The 23,132-nt window shown below is 43.4% G+C and overlaps 1 protein-coding gene across 4 annotated transcripts in view; it reads left to right on the forward strand.

Annotated features, from left to right (window-relative positions):
- aff2 (AF4/FMR2 family, member 2) overlaps window positions 1-23,132 on the forward strand; it is a 452,626-nt gene that overhangs the window by 348,233 nt on the left and 81,261 nt on the right. For all 4 annotated transcript variants that reach the window (XM_055643996.1, XM_055643998.1, XM_055643997.1 and 1 more), the window contains one exon: window positions 3,828-3,862. In XM_055643996.1, the coding sequence (XP_055499971.1) occupies window positions 3,828-3,862 (35 nt within the window). The remainder of the gene's footprint in view (window positions 1-3,827; window positions 3,863-23,132) is intronic.

Genomic DNA, 23,132 nt, shown 5'->3' on the forward strand with positions numbered 1-23,132 from the left:
CTTCTATGACTTATAAACTATGCTGAAATATTTTATGCAAAGCACGGTGAGTGCCTGGAACGCGCTGCCAGGGGTGTGGTTGTGGAGACAGATAAGATAGTGGTGTTTAAGAGGCTACTGGATAAGCAAGTGGATATGCAGGTAATGGAGGGATATGGACCAAGTACAGACAGGGGAGATTAGTTTACTTGGCATCATGTTCAGCACACACATGGTGGGCCGAGGGGCCTGTTACTCTGCTGTACTGTTCTATATTCAATTTGAGGCAGAAAGAGAAATAAAGAGAGGGAAAATAGAGAAGAAAAAGAAAGGTAAATTAAACTAGCTTTGTAATAATATTAAAAATATTTGGAACAGTGTACTGCTTGAGAGTACATGGCCCTAACCTCATGTGTGGACTATTAATTAGTACAATTGGTAGAGTCCTCATCATAGAGGTTACAAGCCCCCAATAGCAGAAGTGATTATATTGAGGGTATAAATCTCATCATCAAGAGATGTTTCAGTGAGATGTTGCAATGTTGTTCTGTCTAAACCAACGGCATTGTTTCACTCACTGTGCACTGTTTGCGGAGAATAGGAACTCAACCTTTCAGTCTTCCTCATTGCAAATTGCTGGGGTTTTTAAACAAACTAACATTGGCAAATGACTTGAACACAGTTATTTTTACAGCATTTCTGAGCTGTTAAGATAATCTCTTTCATATCTTGTGTTCAGCAAAGCCATCCTCTTGTCTTGTATCAGAACGGAAAGATCTAATGCCCGGGGTTAAATTCAAGAGAACATCATGCACAATCTCTGACAGATGTACCCACACAGAGCACAGGGTTTCTGACTCACTAGAACTGCACTTGAAAAATTCTCCAATGAATTTCAAAATCGTTCTTCAGGCAACAAGTAGTTCATGTCAGTGATTCCAGAAATATTCTCGTTGTAATGGGACCACATTACTAGAGCCGGCCACCCAGAATAGTTTGTAGAAACAAGGGATTGCCAATGCTGGTTTACAACTAAAAGACACAAAATGTGTAAATCAGTAGGTCAGGCAGCATCTCTGGAGAAAAGGAATAGGTGATGTTTCGGGTTAAGACCCTTCTTCAATGTATCCTAGATGATGTTTCGGGTCTGTAGTAAAGTCTAACTCAAATCAATGTCCGGTATTAGACAAAGTGAGGGATTTGACATAGTCAGTCAGTCAGTGTGTCCTAGTGTGTAGGAAGGAACTGCTGATGCTGGTTGAAGATACACAACGTGCTGGAGTAACTCAGCGGGTCAGGCAGCATCTCTGGCGAAAAGGAAAAGGTGATGTTTCGTTCAAGACCCCTCTTCATCCTAGATATTTGACTCTGACAGCTCTCATGTGTAAGTCCTTGACTTAACATTGTTGAAACAGACAAGCATTTCTATTTGAAACCGTCAACATTGTCAACAATGTCCAGGCCAATGAGGTACAGTGAAATTCTTGTTTTTGCCGACAGTGCACAAAGTAGGCAAAGAGTCGCCACATATCTGGTGCCGACAGAGTAGCAAAGTACTCATCATAGCGCCAATGGTCCCTCTCTGTTCTCGGTGTCAGTAATGACGGAGGCGTTAACAAATTGGGAATTCCAAAGTAATGCCTTTACCCAGAAGGTGATGAGAGCGTGTGAATGCACTCCTCCAGAGTTATTGGGGCAAATAGGAGGGACTCATGAAAGAAAACCTGAGTGCCAAAGGAATAGAAGGCTAAGTTGACTGCTGTTCCACGAATGTGACTGGTAAGCCAATTCAACAATGCTTCATCTTGTGTGGCCATATAGAAGAAGGGCTGGTGGTGGAGGAAGGTGGCATTTAAGAGGCCTTTCGATAGGCACATGGATATGCAGGAAATAAAATTTGGATTATGTGCAGGCAGAGGAGATTAGATTACTTGGCATCATGTGCAACATGAACATTGTGGGCCAAGGGCTCTGGTCCTCCGCTGTACTGTTTGATGTTCTATTTGAGGCAGAAAGAGAAATAAGAAGAAGGAATGACAGAGGAAAAAAAGAAAACACAAAATAAATTAAACTAGCTTTGCAATAATGTAAAAATATAAAAATGGAACGGAGTGTTACCTAAAAGAACAAGGCCCTAACCTCAGTACTTTGATGTTGTTCGTCATGTCCGGACTATTAATTAGTACAATTAGTAGAGTCCTCATCATGCAAGTTACAAGCCATTAATGGCGGCGGCGATTATATTGAGGGTATAAATCTTGTCATCCAGAGACAATGCAGTGGGATTGCAATGTTGTTCTGCTTTGTCCAGGCAGAGGGACCTGTTCCTGTGCTGTACTCTTCTATGCTCTATGTTGTGACGCTGATTGTGCTTCTTTGAATGGGCCATTGGAACAAAGGTCCACTGCCTCTCTGGGTCTTCCTGTTCTATCACCTCACAGTTCCAGTGACCTGAGTTTGTTTTAAATATGACCTTCGCTGGTATCCGTGCGGAGTTTGCACGTTCTCTCTGTGATCACACAGGTGATCCAGATTCCACCTGCATCCTGAAGATTGGCAGATTAGAACATAGAACGTCAAACAGTACAGGAAGAGGCCCTTCGACCTATGATATCTGTGTCGACCATGAGACAGATGAGATTAGAATCTCTTTGAATTGGATTATCATGGAATCATGTTCATCCCAGTGATTGTTGGCTAAAGGTGCCAGATCCTGTGTGGTTCTCTATGTTCTATGAACATAACCTGCTTCAACGGTATGGATTGAAGGGGGAATAGTGGTCAGGCTTCTGGGGATAACTCTTCGAAACAGACCCAAGGATCTTTCACACTCAGGTGGTCAGACAGCACTTTAATTTGACTTCCCATCTAGAAGAAGCACTTCTTCTTGGGTAGCTTATAACCCAATGGTATGAATGTTCATTTCTCTAATTTCAAGTAACTCGTGCATTCCTTCCCTTCCCCTCGCTCTTCCTTTTTCCCCACCCCAGTCGTCCTACCAGTTCCACTGTTCGCATCTTTGTATCCCTCTTGTTAGCACGTCTTTTCCAGCCAACAATAGCCCATTATGAGCTCCATCCTTACTGAGGTCAGCCCTGATTTGTTCTGGCCTTTTCTCGCCTCCAGTTTAATCCCCCCCACCTCTACTTTCACTCTGAAGAAGGGCTCCAACCCAAAACGCCACCTATTCTTTTTATCCAGAGATTCCTGATTAGCACGGATGTCACGGTTTATGGGGAGAAGGCAGGAGAATGAGGTCAGCAGAGAGAGATCGATCAGCCATCATTGGATGGCCAAGAAGGAACTGCAGATGCTGGAAAATTGATGGTAGACAAAAGTGCTGGAGAAACTCAGCGGGTGCGGCAGCATCTATGGAGTGAAGGAAATAGGCAACGTTTCAGGCCGAAACCCTTCATCAGAATGGTTGAATGGCGATGAATTAGATGGGCCAAACAGCCTAATTCTGCTCCTATCACATGACCATGTGACCTTATGACTTTACGAGATGATGCGTGTCCTGCTGAATTACACCAGCATTTTGTATCTATCTTTGGTATAAACCCGCATCAGCAGTTCCTTCCTTTAGAGAAGAAACCACCTCGGACTATGCAGTGTATTCTTGGTGTTACATAGAGGAATCAGCATTGATTTTTGCGTTAGTACCTGGGATATTTGTTGGATAAAAGACAATAGATGTTGTGAAATGTCATGCTTTATCAGATTATTCTGTGCTCAAAAAACATATTGTTCTAGTTTCCAAATACTGAAGCACTAAATTATTCAAAGAAGTTACAACAAACCCATGTAGTTCTTTTTTCTCTGGCTAATGGTGTTATTTGTACTTGCAGGCAGAAAAAACAAAGATTCGACCCATCGCTGTGAAGTAAGTTTACTTTTATGTGGCAGTGTTCTCTATTGATGATCGATAAATGAAATATTGGTTATGGTGGGAAGGAGATGGGGGAGATTTATGTTCCATCAGCTGTTCAGGTAAGGATTATAACAAGCATGATACTGCAATCTACCCCTTATTGCCCAGAGGGCAAATGTTCTCTGCTCCTCATAAATTAGCTAATTCGATTCAGTACAATTTGTGCTTTGTTTCGAGTAACACCATTTCAGCATATTTATACACCAACCTCAACCTACTTCAAACCAATTTTGTTGTTCTCCTTAAACGAGCTGTAATGAATATAAAAATAATCATCTTCAGGGCCCCTATAAATAAACTCACAAGTATTTCAAGTGGCTTGGGCTGAGTGCTAATGTGACAAGACATTAAATATCCTGTAAATTGATCCAGTCCTATTGGCAATTCAAACCACTTGCTTATTCTTGTTACGAGACACTATCTGCTGTGTTGTGCATTGGGCAGGCTTGTTGCTTTTATTTATATTTTATAGTTACGTGTTTATGATGCCAAAAGAGGCCAGTCTGCCCATCAGGACCATACTGGCCTTCGGAATCATTTCCCAATTGTTTGCTTTACAATCTATTCTCTTTTGCCTGCCGACCAACTCCAACTAATTCTCCTGTCGCCACCTCCACTTGGGGTAATTTCCAGCAGCCAATTAACCCACCAGCACAAGTTCGGAGTGTGCGAGGAAACCGGAGCACCCGGAGAAAACCCACGCGGTCACATAGAGAGCGTAAAATCTCTGTGTAGACAGCACCCGAGGTCAGGATCGAACCCGGATCTCTGGCGTTGTGAGGCAGCAACTCTACCGCTGCACCACTGTTCTCTAGGTTAGGATTAAACCCAAAGTGCCACAGACAACATTGGCAAGAAACTATATGCACACCGGCACCTTTTTATCCACAAAATAAAGTAATGTTTCATACCAAAAATGCAAATGTCCAGATTTCAAGACTGAGTATGAACCATACAAAAGAGGTTTTTGAATTAGTTCACCTCTAGGGAAATCTCAGACTCATGGGTGGTGGTGATGGCAGATACAAGGGGGCATTTCAAACACTTTTAGATGGGCATATGGATATGTAGGGGGGTGTCCTGACCCAAATCATCACTTATCCATGTTCTCCAGAGATGCTGTCTGATCTGGGAAAAGGTACAGAAGTGTGAAAACACACACCTCCAGATTCAGGGATAGTTTCTTCCCAGCTGTTATCCTGCAACTGAACCATCCTATCACCACTGGAGAGCAGTTTTGACCTACCATCTACCTCACTGGAGACCCTCAGACTATCTTTAATTGGAATTTATCTTGTACAAAATATTTTTTCCTTCATACTGTATATGTTCATTGTGGACGGCTTGATTGTAATCATATATAGTGTTTTCGCTGACTGGTATAGCACATAACACAAAGCTTTTCACTGTACCTCGATACACGTGACAGTAACTAAACTAAACTAAACTGACCCATTGAGGTAGTCCAGAACTATGTCTTCCACGCCAGAGTCCAGTGTCTGCATTCCTCATGTCTCCCGGTAGCTGGAGCAGTTATGTAGCGGCACTTACTGCTGCACCATCGTGGAAGCATGGGATTTGAGAGGAAAAATATTTCTCATCGGTTATATTAACAGTGAATATTACCCAGAGCACTGGCTATTCATTGTATCCACTTCCAAACATTTCATACGAGTACTTTGTTTTGTGATGGTACGTAGCAATACCTCTATAAAGTTAAAAAGTAGAATTTCACATTTTTTGAATTTTTAATATCATGAAAAGATTACTAAAATTTAAAAAGATAAATTGTATTCATGCAATTTGGTGGTAAGGCCCTTAAACAGCTTAAAGAAGATTCAAATTGCTTGAGGAACTCCATGGGTCACACAGCTTCTCTGGAGAACTTGGTTAGGCAATGTGTCAGATGGGGACCCTTCTTCCCGACCCGAAACGTCATCTCTCAGTGTTCGCCAGAGTTGCTGACTGTCTATTTAAGTTACGCCAGCCCCTTTTTCTCTAAACCAGCACCTATAATTCCTTTCTTCAACCTTAAACAGCTTTAGTAGCTGTGGGGTGATAATCTGTCATAGACACTAACAGCAGGGAATGTTATACATACCGACATCTTTTTGTCTACATCAAAAGCACTGATTCTTACCAAAGATGCAAATGTACAGACCTGAGACTGAGTACAAACAACACCCTAGGGGACTGAAAGAGTTGACGATGAGAAGTTGTTTCCCCTCTTGGGAAGTCCCAGACTCAGGGGCAGAATTTCAGAATAGCTTAAGATGGAAATGTGTCAGAAACCTTCTCTCAGAGAGCCCTGGGATCCTTGAAATACTCCACCACAGAGATCTTTGCTCAAAGAATCATTAATTATATCGCAGACTGAGACAGACATGTGGACCACGAGGGGAAAAGTGTAGTTGAGACCAAGATCAGGTCCAGTATTCTCTGTAGACTTTAGAGATACGGTGTGGAAACAGGCCCTTCGGCCCAACAAGTCCATGCCGACCAACGATTATCCCGTACACTAGCACTATCATACTAGGGACAGTTTAAAATGTACAGAAGCCAATTAGTATGTCTTTGGAGCGTGGGAGGAAACTGAAGCACCCGGAGAAAACCCACACAGTCACAGGGAGAATGTACAAGCTCCATACAGACAGCATCCAAAGTCAGGATTGAAACTGGATCTCTGGCGCTGTTAGACAGCAACTCTATTGCTGTGCCACTTTGCCACTCTATAATTGAATCCTGAAGCACACTCAAGAGGCTGTGTGGACTAAACTACATCTTGCTTCTAATAAAAGAAACAAAATGCTAAGAGTAACTCAGCAGGTCGGGCAGCATCCCTGGAGAACATTGTTAGATGAGGTTTCGGGTCGGGACCCTTCTTCGGACTGATGCTGTGACGTCAACTATCTAGCCTTCTCAACTCCCCTTACGCACTCTAATCCCAACGTCCTCCGATCACACAGCCCTCCTCTCACTCAACAGCAATCCCAACATTGTTATTAAACCCACTGACAAGAGAGGTGCTGTTGTATTCTGGTGCGCTGACCTTTATCATGATGAAGTCAGCTCTCAAACACCTCCTCACATCTACCCCTTGACCATGTCCTCACAGATGAACACCAAGCCACCATCTCTGGCTCTTGTTTCTCGATCTCAGACACCTCCTCACTGTTCTCACGTCATGTTCCGCGCTGACAACCAAAGATAAAATTTGCCTCCAAAGTATCTAAAAGAACATTGTCAACTAAATCATAACATCATCAGCCTGAAAACTGTAATGTCCAGGTTTAGGAGCAGCTTCTTCCCTACAACCACCAGGCTATTGAACACATCAAACTCCAAATAGGCTCTGAACTATCTAGACTGGGAGATGTTATTTTTGCACTTTTATTGTCTATTTGTTTGTCTGTTTGTGTTTTTATATATATACCAAACTTTTTCTTGTTGTTCAGTTTGGGTTTTACAGAGTACTATGTTTACATATCTGTTTTGCTGCTTCAAGGAAGAATTCCATTGTTCCATTTTGGTACTATGACTATATGACACTCTTAACTTGACTCATTACTCTCTTGCGATATCTCCTTTATGGTTACTCCTATTGATGCTAATAATAATAATACTAAAATAACGATTATAATAATAATGACAGTGATGATGAGGTCTATTTTTGAAGACCAGTAATTAAATGCAAATGGCTGTGGTGACGCAGAGGTTTTGAACACGAGCTTCTTATCCAGGAAGGCATGAATTAAACAGAGACCACAAAGTGCTGGAGTAACTCAGTGGGTCAGGTAGCATCTCTGGAGATCATGGATAGGTGACGTTTCAGGTCGGGACCCTTCTGCAGCCGGTTGTCGTAGAGAGAGAAACCTGGAAAAGAGACATAGGGGCAGGACAAAGGCTGACAAGTGATAGGCAGATACAGGTGAGGAGGGTTAAATTTGCTGATGGGTGGACAAAGTCTAGAGATATACAGAAGACAAAAGTTGTGCTTGGCTTCAACTCCATTTTCTGATCTATTACTATAACTCTTTCGGCCAAAAATAGAAAGATTAAACGAGAACTTACCGTTTGAAGTTGGAGTGAGAGACTACATGAAGAACCCGTCAGCCCGCATGCGAGTCAATCTTCAAAGCAACTGTATGAAACCACAGACCACTTGCACCAAATTAAACTATAGAAAGATTAATAATGCTTGCCTTCCCGAATGATCTTTATGAGATTCACGGTTGGCAGTCAAGGGCACGTAATCTCTCAGTCCAACTTCTCATAAAATAAAGATCAAACTTCAAACGGTAAGTTCCCATTTACTCTTTCTATTTTATATCGAAGTCTCGTGATGAGTGCGGGAAGCCTTCGAAGCTCTGTGGTTTCATGCAGTAAACCAATCTATGTGAAAACGCTACATAGATAAACCATAAATGGTAGAAAAGACATGGGGCATTAACAAAGTGATGCTAACTTTACACACATGTACATCACCCGTAATTGGACCACAGTCCCAATTGCCTTTGAGTTCGACAATAGCTCATGTAGCACTGTTCAGAATTCTATCTGCAAACGTCCAGACATGTTCAACGATATTTTATAACTTCCGAAAGTGCGCTCATCTGAGCCTCCTGCTGTTGCAAGAAAGTGATCAAAGGGGAATATCCATTATTTTGGCTGCTGAGGAGCCAGCCACCCTGGTAGAGTGAGACTTGAAATTATTTGTATTCACTCCCACTTTCAGCTGCTTTCATCCATCTATCCATCTTGAAATAGTCTGCACCAACAATCTCTTGTGAAACTATTATATAACTATGAAGATACTTTTCCTTCATCTCATAGGTTCTTAGTAACCACAGTGTACCTTTTTACATAATAAACACCCCCAATCTCCGATCTGGTGGGTATGCTGTCAACTCCAACTTGTACCCAACCGTGCCTGTTCTGCTTTCATTCACATAAAATGCTACCCTCTTGTCAGATATGACCGAGTGATCCAGATGGAGATTGTGTAAAGACTGTGCTCTTCGTGCTGAAATCAGTGTCATAAGCATGACTAACTTAAGAGTAACTGCTCCAACGTTAGGGATACAGCTGATGATAATCTGCATAAAATTTTATAATGATACACATGATGCAGAAGATGAGGACAGACTCTATGATGGCAGTATAAAACTAAACCATCATTGCCTGCGGCAGATTGTGTTTTCTCAGCTGCCGCAGGAAGTACATTCTCAGTTGGGCCTTTTTGACGTTGGAGTCGATGGTGGCCTCCCATTTAAGGGCCTGTCCCACTTTCACGACCTAATTCACGACCTTTGCCGAGTTTGCCCTTGACTCATACTAGCAGCATGGTCGTCACAAGGTCATAGGTAGGTCATGATCTAGTCGTAGGTACTCGTGGCATCAAGTAGGTCAGGGCCGTTTTTCTAGCCTAATGAAAAATATTCACGAGTAAAAAAGGTCGTGAATTAGGTTGTGAAAGTGGGACAGGCCCTTTAAGGTTCCTAGAAATGATGGTTCCAAGGAACTTAAATGACTCCACAGATGTGACTGTGGTGTTGTTGATGGTGAGTGGGGGGAGCTCTCCTAAAGTCTACAATCAATTCCACTGTCTTAAGAACATTGAGCTCCAGGTTGTTGCGATGGCACCAGGACGCCAGCTGTGTCACTTCCTGTCTGTAGGCAGACTCCTCCCCATCCTGGATCAGTCCAATCAGGCTTGTGTCCTCCCACATCCCAAAGACATGCAGTTTTATAGGTTAATTGGCTTTGATTAAAAAAATTGTACATTGTCCCTAGTGTGTCGGATAATGCTAGTGTGCAGAGATTGCTGGTCGACGTGGACTCGGTGGACCGAATGGTACATTACACTGAGACAGTTAACAAAGACTTGCCGAGTTTCCAATGCTATCTTGTGTCCTTCAAGTTTCAATGTTCTTAAAAATATGGAGTCTTCTCTTGGCCTTGTCCTGGCGCTGGCGCTGGGTCAGTGTGTCAAGGGTCGGCCTGGCTAGGCGATGTTATCGGTGTCCTCCACTGCTGCTCCACCACTCCATGCCACTACAGGCCCTGTCTGATCCGTGAGCTCGTCTGACCTCTGTCGGGCCTCCAGCGTCGCCTGATCCACCCAATCCCCAGCTGAAAGATTGAAATTAACTGGTATATAGTTATAGAGTTGATCTCTGCACCCTTTGTTGGACAAGGGTCTAACATATCCAATTTCCCAGTCCACCAACATCATCACTGAATCCATAAATCTATAAATCAGGTTCTGGCCACATTTGTCTAAACATCTATGGATTCATAGATGTTTGAGTGAATGTGGCCAGGACCTCTTTGATTTCCTCCCCTCTTTAATCATCTGCATTATTCCCAGGAGGAAAACATGGAAATGATTCCAGGATCAATTAAAGGCCAATTATTGTTGGAAATGTCCTTAGATTGGCAGCCACCTGGACCATTCCCAGGCAGTCAATCGGAACAAAAACAACCAGGAATGATCTTGTTCCCTTCTTTTTATGCCCATATATTTTTAAGAGCATCCAACTGTGATTGGTTTGTGGCTTATTCTATTGAGCATGTCACATCCCCAGTGCAAAAGGTGGTTTAGAAAGCTTGTACATGCACATTGACACTTCCACAGGGAGTTGAGTGCTGATATTCCTGGATTGATACAATAGTCTGGTTTAAGTACCGTGAAAGTCTTTTTGATCTTGAGAGGCAACTCAAAGTTGCAGATGGAAAACTGTTAGCCCATTCCCCATGTTACAGTACATCACTGTACATTATTATGACCACTTACAGTATTTGAAAATGTGTTTCTATTTGACAATACTGATGTGAAAACAGTCTTATTTCACAAAGTCCTACCCATTCTCTCTCTGCCTTTAGTCTGTAAATTGCGTGGTATGCAACACAGCCTTGGAATGTTGGATGTTTAGAATGGCCAGATCATTTATTGTTAAAGACTCGCGTGTTTAACTGTCTGAAAGCATATTGATTAAAATAAGTGGGGACCAAGGATCAAGTGCTATGCTGCTGGATGAGAATCAAAGGTTTGTGTTCCACAGATTCATTCAAGTCCACTTTGCCTTGGCAGTAACAGATGATACAAAGCTGAAATGTAGGAGGAACAAGCATACAGTATCAGAGGCTTTAGACTTTAGACACAGCTTGGACACAGGCCTTTTGGTACACCGAGTCCACCCGCAATACAGCATGATCCTAGATCAGTGGTTCTTAACCTGGGGGTCATGACCTCCGATGGGGGGGGGGGGGAGTCATTGGGTGCGTACTGGTGCCAAAAAGGTTAAGAACAACTGTCCTAGATTCTAGGGACAATTTACAATTTTACCAAAGCCAAATAAATTACAAACCTGTATATCTTTGGGGTGTGGGAGGAAAACAAGAGCATCCGAAGAAAACCCACACGGTCACATGGAGAACATCCAAACTCTGTACAGCCAGCACCCCTAGTCAGGATCGAACCCGGGTTTCTGACACTGTAAAGCAGGAATTCTACTGAGCCACCCCTTTTCGAAGCCAACGACAGCACAGTGGAATGGCCAGCGAGGTAGCAAGTGAAGTTTATTGTGGGAACCATGAGGCAAAATGTCCTAGATGCACACAGCCATTGGATGTGCAATGGAGGGTGTGGATGAACAGAGAGACAAAGGGAACCCATCAAATACATAATACCCCGGATGTTGAAAATCAGATTAATAAACGCAAAGTCCCTTTTTGTTATTTTTGTTTAGTGATACAGCATGGAAACAGGCCTTTTTGGCTCAGCGAGTCTACGACAACCATCGATCTCCTGTTCACACTAGTTCTAAGTTGTGTACGTTAGTTCAGTACAACCAAAGTAAAGATAAATTACTAGGACTTTGTTGAGGCAGATGCTATCACAATGTTTAAGAAACATATAGACAGGCATATGGATAGGACAGGGTTAGAGGGATATGCGCCAAATGCAGGCAGGTGGGACTAGTATAGATGGGACGTTGGATGGAGTGGGCAGGTTGATCCGAAAGGCCTGTTTCCACGCGGTATGACTGTATAAATCTGTACAAATATCACACTTCAGTTAACAGATTAATAGGGTATATTCTAGTCAGCCACATAGACTTACTGTAGGTAAACAAAAATGCTGGAGAAACTCAGTGGGTAAGGCAGCATCTATGGAGCAAAGGAAATAGGCGACGTTCCGGGTCGAGATCCTTCTTCAGACTGATGTGGGGGTGGGGGGCGGGCAGGAAGAAGAAAGGAAGAGGCGGAGACAGTGGGCTGTGGGAGAGCTGGGAAGGGGAGGGGAAAGAAGAAGAAAGCAGGGACTACCTAAAATTGGAGAAGTCAATGTTTGCTGGGGTGTAAACTACCCAAGCGAAATATGAGGTGCTGCTCCTCCAATTTATGATGGGCCTCACTCTGGCCATGGAGGAGGCTCAGGACAGAAAGGTCGGATTCGGAATGGGATGGGGAGTTGAAGTGCTGAGCCACTGGGAGATCAGGTTGGTTATTGCGAACCGAGCGGAGGTGTTGGGCGAAGCGAGCGGCAAGAAATTTTTTTAAAAGCCAAGCCGACGCTTGATCTCACCGATGTAGAGCAGCTGACACCTAGAGCAGTGGATGCAATAGATGAGGTTGGAGGAGGTGCTGGTGAACCTCTCCCGCACCTGGAAGTACTGTAGGTAAGGTAATATTGTAAAGAAAAGTTTATCCTATAAGCAGGAATGGGATTCTGTGGCTATATCCAGAACAGAAAATATACTGAAAAGCAATAATTGAAAGCAAAGCGATGCCAGAAATCAGATCCATGGACTGAAAGTATTAAAAATACTCAGTGGGTTATATTTACAGGTTTTTCACCACAGATGCTTCCGGACCCGTTGATTATTTTCAGCACTTTCTGTTTCTATTTCACGCACATATGAGCACAAAATTAACAAGAGTTTGATACCATAGGGAAAGACTACAGGAGGGCCCTGACCTGAAATGTCGCCCATTCATTTTCCCTCCACAGATGCTGCCTGACCCGCTGAGTTCCTCCAGCACTTTATGTTTTGTTCATGATTCCAGTACCTGCTGTTCCGTGTGCCTCTAATTCCTCTAACAGTGGTGCAAGTAAATCGGAGCCATGAAATTATGCTTCATGGATGAAGAGAGATGATAAGCTAGGGACAACGTCTTCAGACCAGGCCAAGAGAATAGAGTGTGGTAGCTCTGTGAGAAATTGTGGGATACTTTAAAGAACATTGAAGTGAAAGATACAGATACAGTGAAGGTGGAGTTGAGCTGTGAGAATAATTTTACATTTCATGAAATGATGGATAACCCAGAGGCTTGGTGGACTGTAGCCTGACTCTACTCTGTAAATGGTGTTATCAAGTGAGAGATCATCCAAGTTTTTCCTGTTCACAGATGGATCAGTCATACAGTATAGAAGCAGTTCAGTTGAGTTACATCTGTGGGTACACAGTGGCGCAGCTGGTGGACCTGCTGGCTTACAGCATCATAGACCCAGGTTCGATCCTGACCTCAGGTGCTGTCTCTGTGGAGTTTACCTGCTGAGTTACTCCAGCACTTTGTGTTTTGTCAAGATTCCTGCATTTGTCCCTTTTCCCACGTGGATTTCCTCCAGATGCTCTGGTTTCCTCCCATATCCCAAAGATGCATGGGTTTGTAGGCTATCTGGCCTCTGTAAATTGCCCCTAATGTGCAGGGAATGGATGCAAAAATTGGATAACATGGAACTAGTATGATTGGGTTAGATGGTCAGTGTGAACTCAATGGGCCAAATGGCATGTTGCCATACCGTATCTCAGTGCAAAAAAGCCTTACAAAATAGAAAAAAACACAAAATGCTGGTGTCTGAAGAAGGATTCTGACCCATAATACCATCTGTCCATTCCCTCCACAGATGCTGCCTGACCAGCTGAGTTACTCCAGCACTTAGTGTTTTGCTCAGGATTCCAGCATCTGCAGTTCTTTGGGATCCTTCCTTCTAAAATATAGTTACAGTTATAATTCCAACATGGCTAATTTATTGAGCATATACTGTCAATTGATTGAATTTCACAATAATATTTGTCTGATTTACGAGGTCAATTAGTTCCTGGGTTATTTAAACTTTAATCTAGTGCTCAGTTTGGAAAATGTAATGTGTCACAGTGGCGCAGCAGTAAAGTTGCTGCCTTACACCACCATAGACCCAGGTTCGATCCTGACTATGGGTGCTGCCTGTACGGAGTTTGCATGTTCCCCCTGTTTTCTCCAGGTGATCCTGTTTCCTCCCACACTCCAAAGACGCACAGGATTGCAGGTTAATCGGCTTCGGTAAAAAAAATTGTAAATGGTCCCTATTGTGTAGGATAGTGCTAGTGCACGAGGTGATCACTGGTCATTGTTGTCATTGTGATAGGTGAAGGTTTATAGAAGGGATGCCATCTATCTTTTGTGCCTGATACTGCAGTTTTAATGGGCCTGTCCAACTTAGGCGATTTTTTAGGCGACTACAGGCGGCTAGGGTGTCGCCACATGGTCGCCGGGCTGTCGGCTGTATGGTCTCCTCAGTCGCTCATAGAGTCGTACCTTTTTTCTGTTCACCGCTGGATTTTGAAATGTTCAAAACTTTTTGGTGACTGTCGGCGCCCGTGGGTTTGACGCCAACGATCGTAGCCTGACGTAGGTTGTTGCCAGAATGATGTATGTTGTCGCCAGGTGACGTAGGTTGTCACCGGCGTTGATTTTGGTGAATTCCATTGGCGACTATCTACGTCAACCTATGTCAACCGGCGATTGAATTGTCTTACCTTGTCGTAGCTTGTCACGGGTGAATGTAGGAGGCCGAATAGGAAAGGGGGAGATGCAACGAGACCTGGGTGTCATGGTACACCAGTCATTAAAAGTAGGCATGCAGGTGCAGCAGGCAGTGAAGAAGGCGAATGGTATGTTAGCATTCATAGCAAAAGGATTTGAGTATAGGAGCAAGGAGGTTCTACTGCAGTTGTACAGGGTCTTGGTGAGACCACACCTGGAGTATTGCGTACAGTTTTGGTCTCCTAATCTGAGGAAAGAAATTCTTGCCATAGAGAGGCAGTACAGAGAAGGTTCACCAGACTGATTCCTGGGATGTCAGGACTTTCATATGAAGAAAGATTGGATAGACTCGGTTTGTACTTGCTAGAATTTAGAAGATTGAGGGGGGATCTTATAGAAACTTACAAAATTCTTAAGGGGTTGGACAGGCTAGATGCAGGAAGATTGTTCCCGATGTTGGGGAAGTCCAGAACAAGGGGTCACAGTTTAAGGATAAGGGGAAAATCTTTTAGGACCGAGATGAGGAAAACATTTTTCACACAAAGAGTGGTGAATCTGTGGAATTCTCTGCCACAGAAGGTAGTTGAGGTCAGTTTATTGGCTACATTTAAGAGGGAGTTAGATGTGGCCCTTGTGGCTAAAGGGATCCGGGGGTATGGAGAGAAGGCAGGTACAGGATACTGGGTTAGATGATCAGTCATGATCATATTGAATGGCGGTGCAGGCTCGAAGGGCCTTATGGCCTAATCCTGCACCTATTTTCTATGTTTCTATGAAGGTGTGGTCGTAGGTGGTCGTCCTAATTGGTCGCCAGTTGTCGATAGCTTGCCGTAGCTTGACGTCGACTAGGAGGTAGGTTTTTGTAGACATTGTCGTATTGGGGTCCAATCGCCGGTTTTTCGACGACTATGACAGTCGCCGGCAATCACCGAAAAAATCGCCCAGTGGGACAGGCCCATAGTGTTTGTGACCAGCATGGTCGTGTTTGGTTACAGTTTGCAGAATTATACTCCAATGATTTAGTTCCAGTTTACAATTTTAAACATCACATGAGAGAGAGTACGAGAAAGCCAATTTGTCAACGTTTGACTGCTACTTCCTAATATACTTACGAAAGAATTTAACCGAGGCACTAATGGGCTGTGGGTGTGCGTGCACTTCATCAGTCTTAGAGGAACAGAAGGAAACAATTTGTATCTCCATGGTACCTTTTGCAAACTCTTAGCTTTCCAAACCTCTGTACAGCCAGTTAAATATTTTATAAGTGTGTTCATTCTTCTCATGCAAGTAGCAAAGCAGATGATTGGTCCATATCAGGATCCCACAAAGACCAATGAGATAAATGTTCCGGTAGATTACCAATTGATCCTTGATCGTGGTTGTGTTTCTCAAATTCGTTTCCATTTACTTATTTTACAAAAATAAAGCAGAGCCCTTACTTGTTCAATATATGAGGTTCTTGCCAGAATTCAAGGGCCTGAACTATTGTGAGAGGCAGCACAGTGGCACAGCAGTAGAGTTGCAATCCTGACAATGTTGCTATTTGTACGGAATTTGTACGTTTTCCTGTGACTGCATGGATTTTCTTATGGTGCTCTGGTTTCTTTCCACACTCCAAAGAAGTACAGGTTTGTAGGTTATTAGGCAACCGAAAAGTATAAATTGTCCCTAGTGTGTAGGATAGTTCTTGCGTATGGGGCGATCGCTGGTCGGCATGGACTCAGTGAGCCGTGGGCCTGTTTTCATGCTGTATCTCTAAAATCTAAAGTCTAAATGGAGGTTCAGAGGGCTAGGAATTTATTCATAGGAACGCAGAAAGCTAAAGGGTGATCTTGTAGAGGTGGATAAGATCATGAGAGAAATTGATATGGTAAATACAGTCTTTTACCCAGGGTAGGGAAATCAAGAATCGTAAGATATAGGTTTAAGGTGAGAGGGGAATAGGAACCTGAGGGGCAACTTTTTCACTGAGGGTGGTGGGTATGTGAAATAGTTGAGGCAGATACTATAACAATATTTAAAAGACATTTGGACAGGTATATGGATAGGAAAGATTTAGAGGGATATGGGTCAAACACGGGCATATGGGATTAGCTTAACTGGGGAATCTTGATCGCATGGACGAGTCGGGCTGTCTGTATGATTCTATGACTTTAAAACGGGTGAATTTATGTTTGAGATGTTATGGGAGACTCTGGTGAGAGTTGCCTTCCTCTTCATTGAAAATATCTGTGAGATCTTTCATGATGCAACCTTGGTTTTGTGTCATCTCCAAAAGCCCATCACTACTACTGCACCAAAATGACGGTCTAAATTTTAAGTCTCCAGTATGCACTATTCCACAAGGACACACCTAGGAAGGCATCCAGACCTAAAAACACTCAGGAGCTTGGTGTTCCTTCACACTCTGATTTTTTTTGCATGGTCAGAGTTTAGTTAGCTTAGTTTAGTTTAGTTTACAGATACAGCATGGAAGCAGGCCCTTCGGCCCACCGAGTCCACGCCGACCATCAATCACCCATTCACACTAGTTCTATGTTATTCCACTTTCTCATCCACACAAAGAGCACAAAGTGCTGGAGTAACTCAGTGGGTCAGGCAGCATCTGAGGAGGGAATGGACATGCCTTTTTTGGGATTTTTTTTCAAACTTAAAATTCTATTTTGTTTAGAGTTTAGAGATACAACCTGGAACTGGCTTTCAGCCTACCGAGGCCATGCCAACCACTCCCTGCTCACTAGGGGTCATTTACAGCATCCAATCACCTACAAACCCTCACGTCTTTGGGATGTGGAAGAAAAAAAGGAGCACCAGGAAAAATTCCACATGGTCACAGGGAGAACATGCAAACTCCCAAGGTCAGGATCGAACCCGTTTCTCTTCCGTTAAGAGGCGTTGTGCTGCCCTGTTGTTTGTGTCCTCTGCTGTCCAGACCCTTCCTCTGGAATTGCTCTTTCTAAACCTCTCTAGCACTTTCACTGTGCTTTGCACTGTTCTAACGCTCTTCATCCAAGGCATTGGACTAGTTATTTTGATGCCTCCCCCTACATTGCTTTGTTTCTGTTTGATAACCTTTCATGTGAAAACTTCCAGATTTTCATTATGTTAATGGCGCTGTATAAACACAATGTTTTTATCACCACCTAGTGAGCCATAGCTGCTAATTGTTTTGACAAATTTGCTTTAGGTGCAGTTGACTGGGAGAAGGCAGGGACATTCCATGATACAGAGGGAGGATACAGAGAAGGGGTAGGCAGCTAAGCAAAGACAATGGCAAAGGGCCATTGCCCTGATGGAAGTATGTCAAATTATGAGTGGCATAGATAGAACAGGCAGTCAGAACTTTTTCCCCAGGATGGAAATGTCAAAGACCAGAAGTCATATTTGTAAGGCAAAAGGGGCAAAGTTTAAATGAAATGTGTGGAGCAAGTTTTTTTTACACAGAGGATGGTGAATGCCTGAAACATGCTGGGTGAAGCAGATATGAAAGTAGCATTTGAAAGCCTTTTGCATAGGCACGTATATGCAAGGAATGGAGGGGTATGGGTTATGTGCCAGCAGATAAGAGGTGGTCTTAGCATCATGTGGGCAGAAGGGCCTGTTCTTATGCTGTGCTTTTCTATGTTTTATGTTAGTACAGCTAAGCAACAGTGAGGGTGGGGGTGAGTACATTTTGTGGGGAGCGGGGTTCCCCTCAGCTTACTGACAGACAATTGCCATGGTTCTGTGTTACAGTAATAGTGACAGACACTCCTTCCATAAGCTAGAGCACTATCCGATTCACCTCTACCTCATTGTGGACATTGGACTTTGTCTCTCGAACTGATGCACTACAATGCTGAGTACTATATTCTGCACTGTATCTTCTTCTTTGCTCTACCTATTGTACTTGTTATTGTATTTATGTGTAATATTATCTAATGAGATTGGATAGGATGCAAAAGAAAGCTGAGCCAAACTGCCTGTTTCCCTGTGGAAACAAAGAACTGTTTGGCTCTACGATGCGAAAACAGTTTGTGACAAGAAAATAGAAAGTGCTTGGGATCGTTCTATTACCAAAGTTGGTTTAACAGTAAATGATGACACTTGGGTTTGCACCAAGGACTGAAGCACAGCTGAACTTTATCTTGCACTAAACATGATTTCCTTTATACTGTATCTGTACACGGTGGACAGCTTGGTTGTAATCATGTATAGTTTGTCCACTAACCAGAAACAACACGCAACAAAAAAGCTTTGCACTGTACCTGGGTACATGTAACAATACATGAAACTAACTTACTAATTTTATTTGATTCATTTTTATGGGTTCAAAGAGATGCTCATGATACAAACTGGCCTTACTGGATTCCAGCAGGTAGAAATTCATACTCCGATCTTTGTCACCTGTTATTCAGACATATGTCTTCCAGCAGCTGCTGTCTTTATAATTGACGCTGTAAACTACAGGAAAAGGTATCAGTTAGACACAAGGAACTGCAGATGCTGAGTATGGAGCTGGAATGGAGTGGAGTGGAGTGGAGTGGAGTGGAGTGGAGGGAGATGATTAGCATGGAGAGAAAGAGGAATAATTATGGAATAATCATGCAAGGATGGGTCGGCATGGTGGTGCAGCAGTAGAGTTGCTGCCTTACAGCGCCAGAGACCCGGGTTCAATCCTGACTACGGATGCTTGTTTGTTCGGAGTTTGTACATTCTCCCTGTGACCGTGTGGGTTTTCTCTGGGTGCTCTGGTTTCCTCCCACACTACAAAGATGTACCGGTTTGTGGGTTAATTGGCTTGGTATAAATGCAAATTGTCCCTGGTGTGTGTAGGATAGTGTTAATGTGTGGCGATCGCTGGTTGGCATGGACCCGATGTGCTGAAGGGCCTCTTTCCGCGCTGTTTCTCTAAAGTAAACTAGACCCATTATCCGGGACAGAGAGGATGCTGTCTGTGAAACGACTGTAGTACAGGTCTTGTTTAATGAAGGCTTGAGGTGGGGTTATATTGAACAAAAGATAGAATATCCATCACATCTCTGAGGATAATTATGGAGCACTGAGAAATGTAATTGTATTAGCAACGTTAAAATGACTAATTCTAATTTCACACTGTCAGATTCTTTGCATGTGTCAAGTAATGCAAACACTTAGGATTATTGCTGCAGATGTATGATTAAATATTCCATTAATGGTTTTTTTAACAAGGTATGCAACTAAATCATGCAATCTTGATTGGACGATTATATTGTTCTGAGGTCTTCCCTGCATGAGATCATACAGTACTTGTCTCCTACATTATGGGAACTGTGTAAATGCTGATGCATTTAAGTAAAATACTGGAGACACTGCAGAAAAGGTAACATTTATGCAGGGAGAAACCGAGATAGCATTTCAACTCAAGGATCCCTCGTTAAATTGTGCTAGTCCAGATGAAAAATCGACAACTTGAGATGTATTAGCAAGGAACTGCAGATGCTGGTTTACACCAAAGATAGACACAAGAAGCTGAAGTAACTCAACGGGTCAGGCAGCATCTCTGGAGAAAAGGAAGAGGTGACGTTTCTGGTCGAGCCCCTTCTTCAGGCTGAAGGTCAGGGGAGCAGGAAACTAGAGGTCTGGATAGGTACAGAACAGAGCCGACACTGATGGCCAAGGAGGACAGAAATGGGTCTGATTCCACGCTGTATCTCTGAACTAAAACAAAACAACATAGTTGACCTCAGTCCATGACGCCAGAACTAATAGAGATAGCCGTTCAATGTTCATGATCCATCTTTACCTCAGACTACCTTCAGCTTATCCTCCACCATCTATGAAAACGGAAGGTTAATCTTGAAAGAATCATCGAAAAATATCATTTGCAATAAAAACTGAAGTGATGACTGACGCCACTTGAGATGGATTAACGCTGGAGGTTTCAGCACTAACTGTGTAAGTAATATCTCATGCATAATAATGAAGAAAAATTGTTATTAGGCCATGTTTGAAATTTTCATAAATGTAATTTGGCAAATGGCCACAAATACAAATAAAAATTCACTGAAATCGACTACACTTCTCGCATCTTGCTGGAACCAAGTAAATAGTAATGAGGTCCCAGTTTCTACACAGTCTTACAAGACTGGAGAAATGTAGAAACAAGGAACTGCAGATGCGGGTTTACACAAAAGGACACAAAGTACTGGAGTAATTCATTGGGTCAGGCAGCATCTCTGGAGAATATGGATAAGTGGTGTCTCGGGTCGGGACCGTTCTTCAGACAGATTGTGAGGGGGGGGGTTTGGAAGATAGGTGAGTCAGCACAAAGCATTGCCGGTAATAGGTGGACACAGGCGAGGGGGGGAGTTGATATCAGATGGTTGGAACAAAAGCCAGAGATTGAAGCGGAAGGAGTGAGACAGACAGTATGAAGAGTTGCAAATTGTGAAGCCGGAGGAAAAAACGTAGGAAGATGGGGAGAGGAGAAATGGGTACGAGTCCAGGTGAGGGCATGGGGGAGGTTGGGGGTTCGGTGTGTGAGGGGAGGAGGGGGGGAGGGGAGGGGCGCGTGTGTTAGCGGTCACCAAAAATTGGGAAATTCATTGTTCATACGTTGGGTTGTAAGCTATCCAATCAGAATATGTGCTGTTTCTCCAGTTTGTCTGTGGCCTCAGTCTGGTAATGGAGGAGGCCCAGGACAGGAAGGTTTGTGTGGGAATGGGAAGGGCGGTTAACATGGTTTGCACCAGGAGATCCAGTAGACCTTGTGTCTTCTACCTGCATTCCCCTCCCCTCTTCCTCCCCACTGGCTCCCTTCTTCCACCCTAGTTGTTTAACCCCTTCCACTATTCTACCAAGCTCTAAGCGGAAGCTCAGAGGGGATAGAGCCTTTTCTGTTGCTGCCCCGGCACTCTGGAACACCTTGCCGCTGCAGATCAGACAGGCCCCTTCACTGTCCATCTTTAAATCCTCCCTAAAAACTCACTTTTATTCACTGGCTTTCGACACTGGCTGAGACATTGTTCCTGTTTTAGTGCTTTTAATGTCTTTTAATTTTTTACTGTTTTTATAGTCCTGTCGTCTTAATGGTTTTAGTAGTTTGTAATAACTTTTTGTTGATTTCCCATGTACAGCACTTTGTGGTAACTGATGTTGTCTAAAAGCGCTTTATAAATAAAGTTATTATTATTATTATTATTATTATTATTATTCTCTTGAGGACGCACCTTCCCTAGCCAACAAGGGGCCTACCAGGGCATTTGTGATTGTCCCTGATCAGTCCTGGTCTTTTCCCGTCACCAGCCCTTCATGCCCACTCGGCCCACCCTCTGCTTTCAGTTTGAAGAAGGGTCCTGACCTGAAAGGTCACCCATCCTTTTTCTCCGGAGACGCTGCCTGAGTTATTCCAGCACTTTGTGTCTATCTTTGGTATAAACCAACATCTGCGGTTCTTAGTTTCAACAGTATCAGAGCAGGTCATATCTGCTACTCAATGCCGATGGTGGGAAAAGTCAGGGCCAGTTAGGTATAGATCATGCTTTTTACTGGAAAGTATGGTGCTCGAGGGGTAGTTCCTTCAAACTCAGAACCACAGCCAGGTGTTCAGCATTCACCGAAGATTACATCAGTGTTGCTCAAGCAGAAACTACACTTACTCTGCAGAGAGCACAAAATAATTCATTCCACAATTTCCTGAGGCAGATTTCTCTATTTAGATGTATGCATGCTATTAAAGGCCCAACAACATTGTGGTGTCAATTACTGTTGTTCTGACAGCTGAACTTGGGATGTAGTTAATTTATTAACAAGTAGAGATGTCAGATATCCTCCAAAAGATTAAATTAATTTTGGCTCTTATTCAGGGTGCTCTTTGTTTATGTAACACGTTTTGTTAACCCAAACAAATCAGCCCCCACCCCCAACCTCGGAATCCTCTGGAAACATGGCACCTAGGCTGGGTGAGGCGGCTGATCTGGACTTTATCTGGAGTTCCACAGCTGATCGGTGGGTCAAATTTGCCCCCTGCAGCCAGGGCTCTGGAACTCAGGCCTGGCCGGAGCCGGCTGATCCATTCCCAACGCCGACTTCCGGGCCGGTATCTCGGCCCCCCGGCGGTCTAGGTGGACCATACCTGTACCGATGGACTCCTCTTAGAGGCCATAACCTCTGTTGGTTCAGCTAAATGGATAGTCCAGAAGGATCTGGAATCAAGGGAGCTGGAAAACTGGTGGCGGACCTGTAGATTCACACATGAGAGTGCTTTGTACAAGAGTGTTTGGTTGTCGGAATGTTAAAAACATTTTTAATTGCACTTTGCTTGATTTTTCAACAAAATATTTTCTAGAAGTGGTGGTGGAAGCAGATACGAAAGGGGTGTTTAAGTTTAAGATACACGGAACTACAGAGGCTGGGTTACAAAGTGTCGGAGTAACTCAGTGAGTTAGGC

This window comes from Leucoraja erinacea, chromosome 12 (assembly GCF_028641065.1).
Source record: "Leucoraja erinacea ecotype New England chromosome 12, Leri_hhj_1, whole genome shotgun sequence".
Lineage (NCBI taxonomy): Eukaryota > Metazoa > Chordata > Chondrichthyes > Rajiformes > Rajidae > Leucoraja > Leucoraja erinaceus.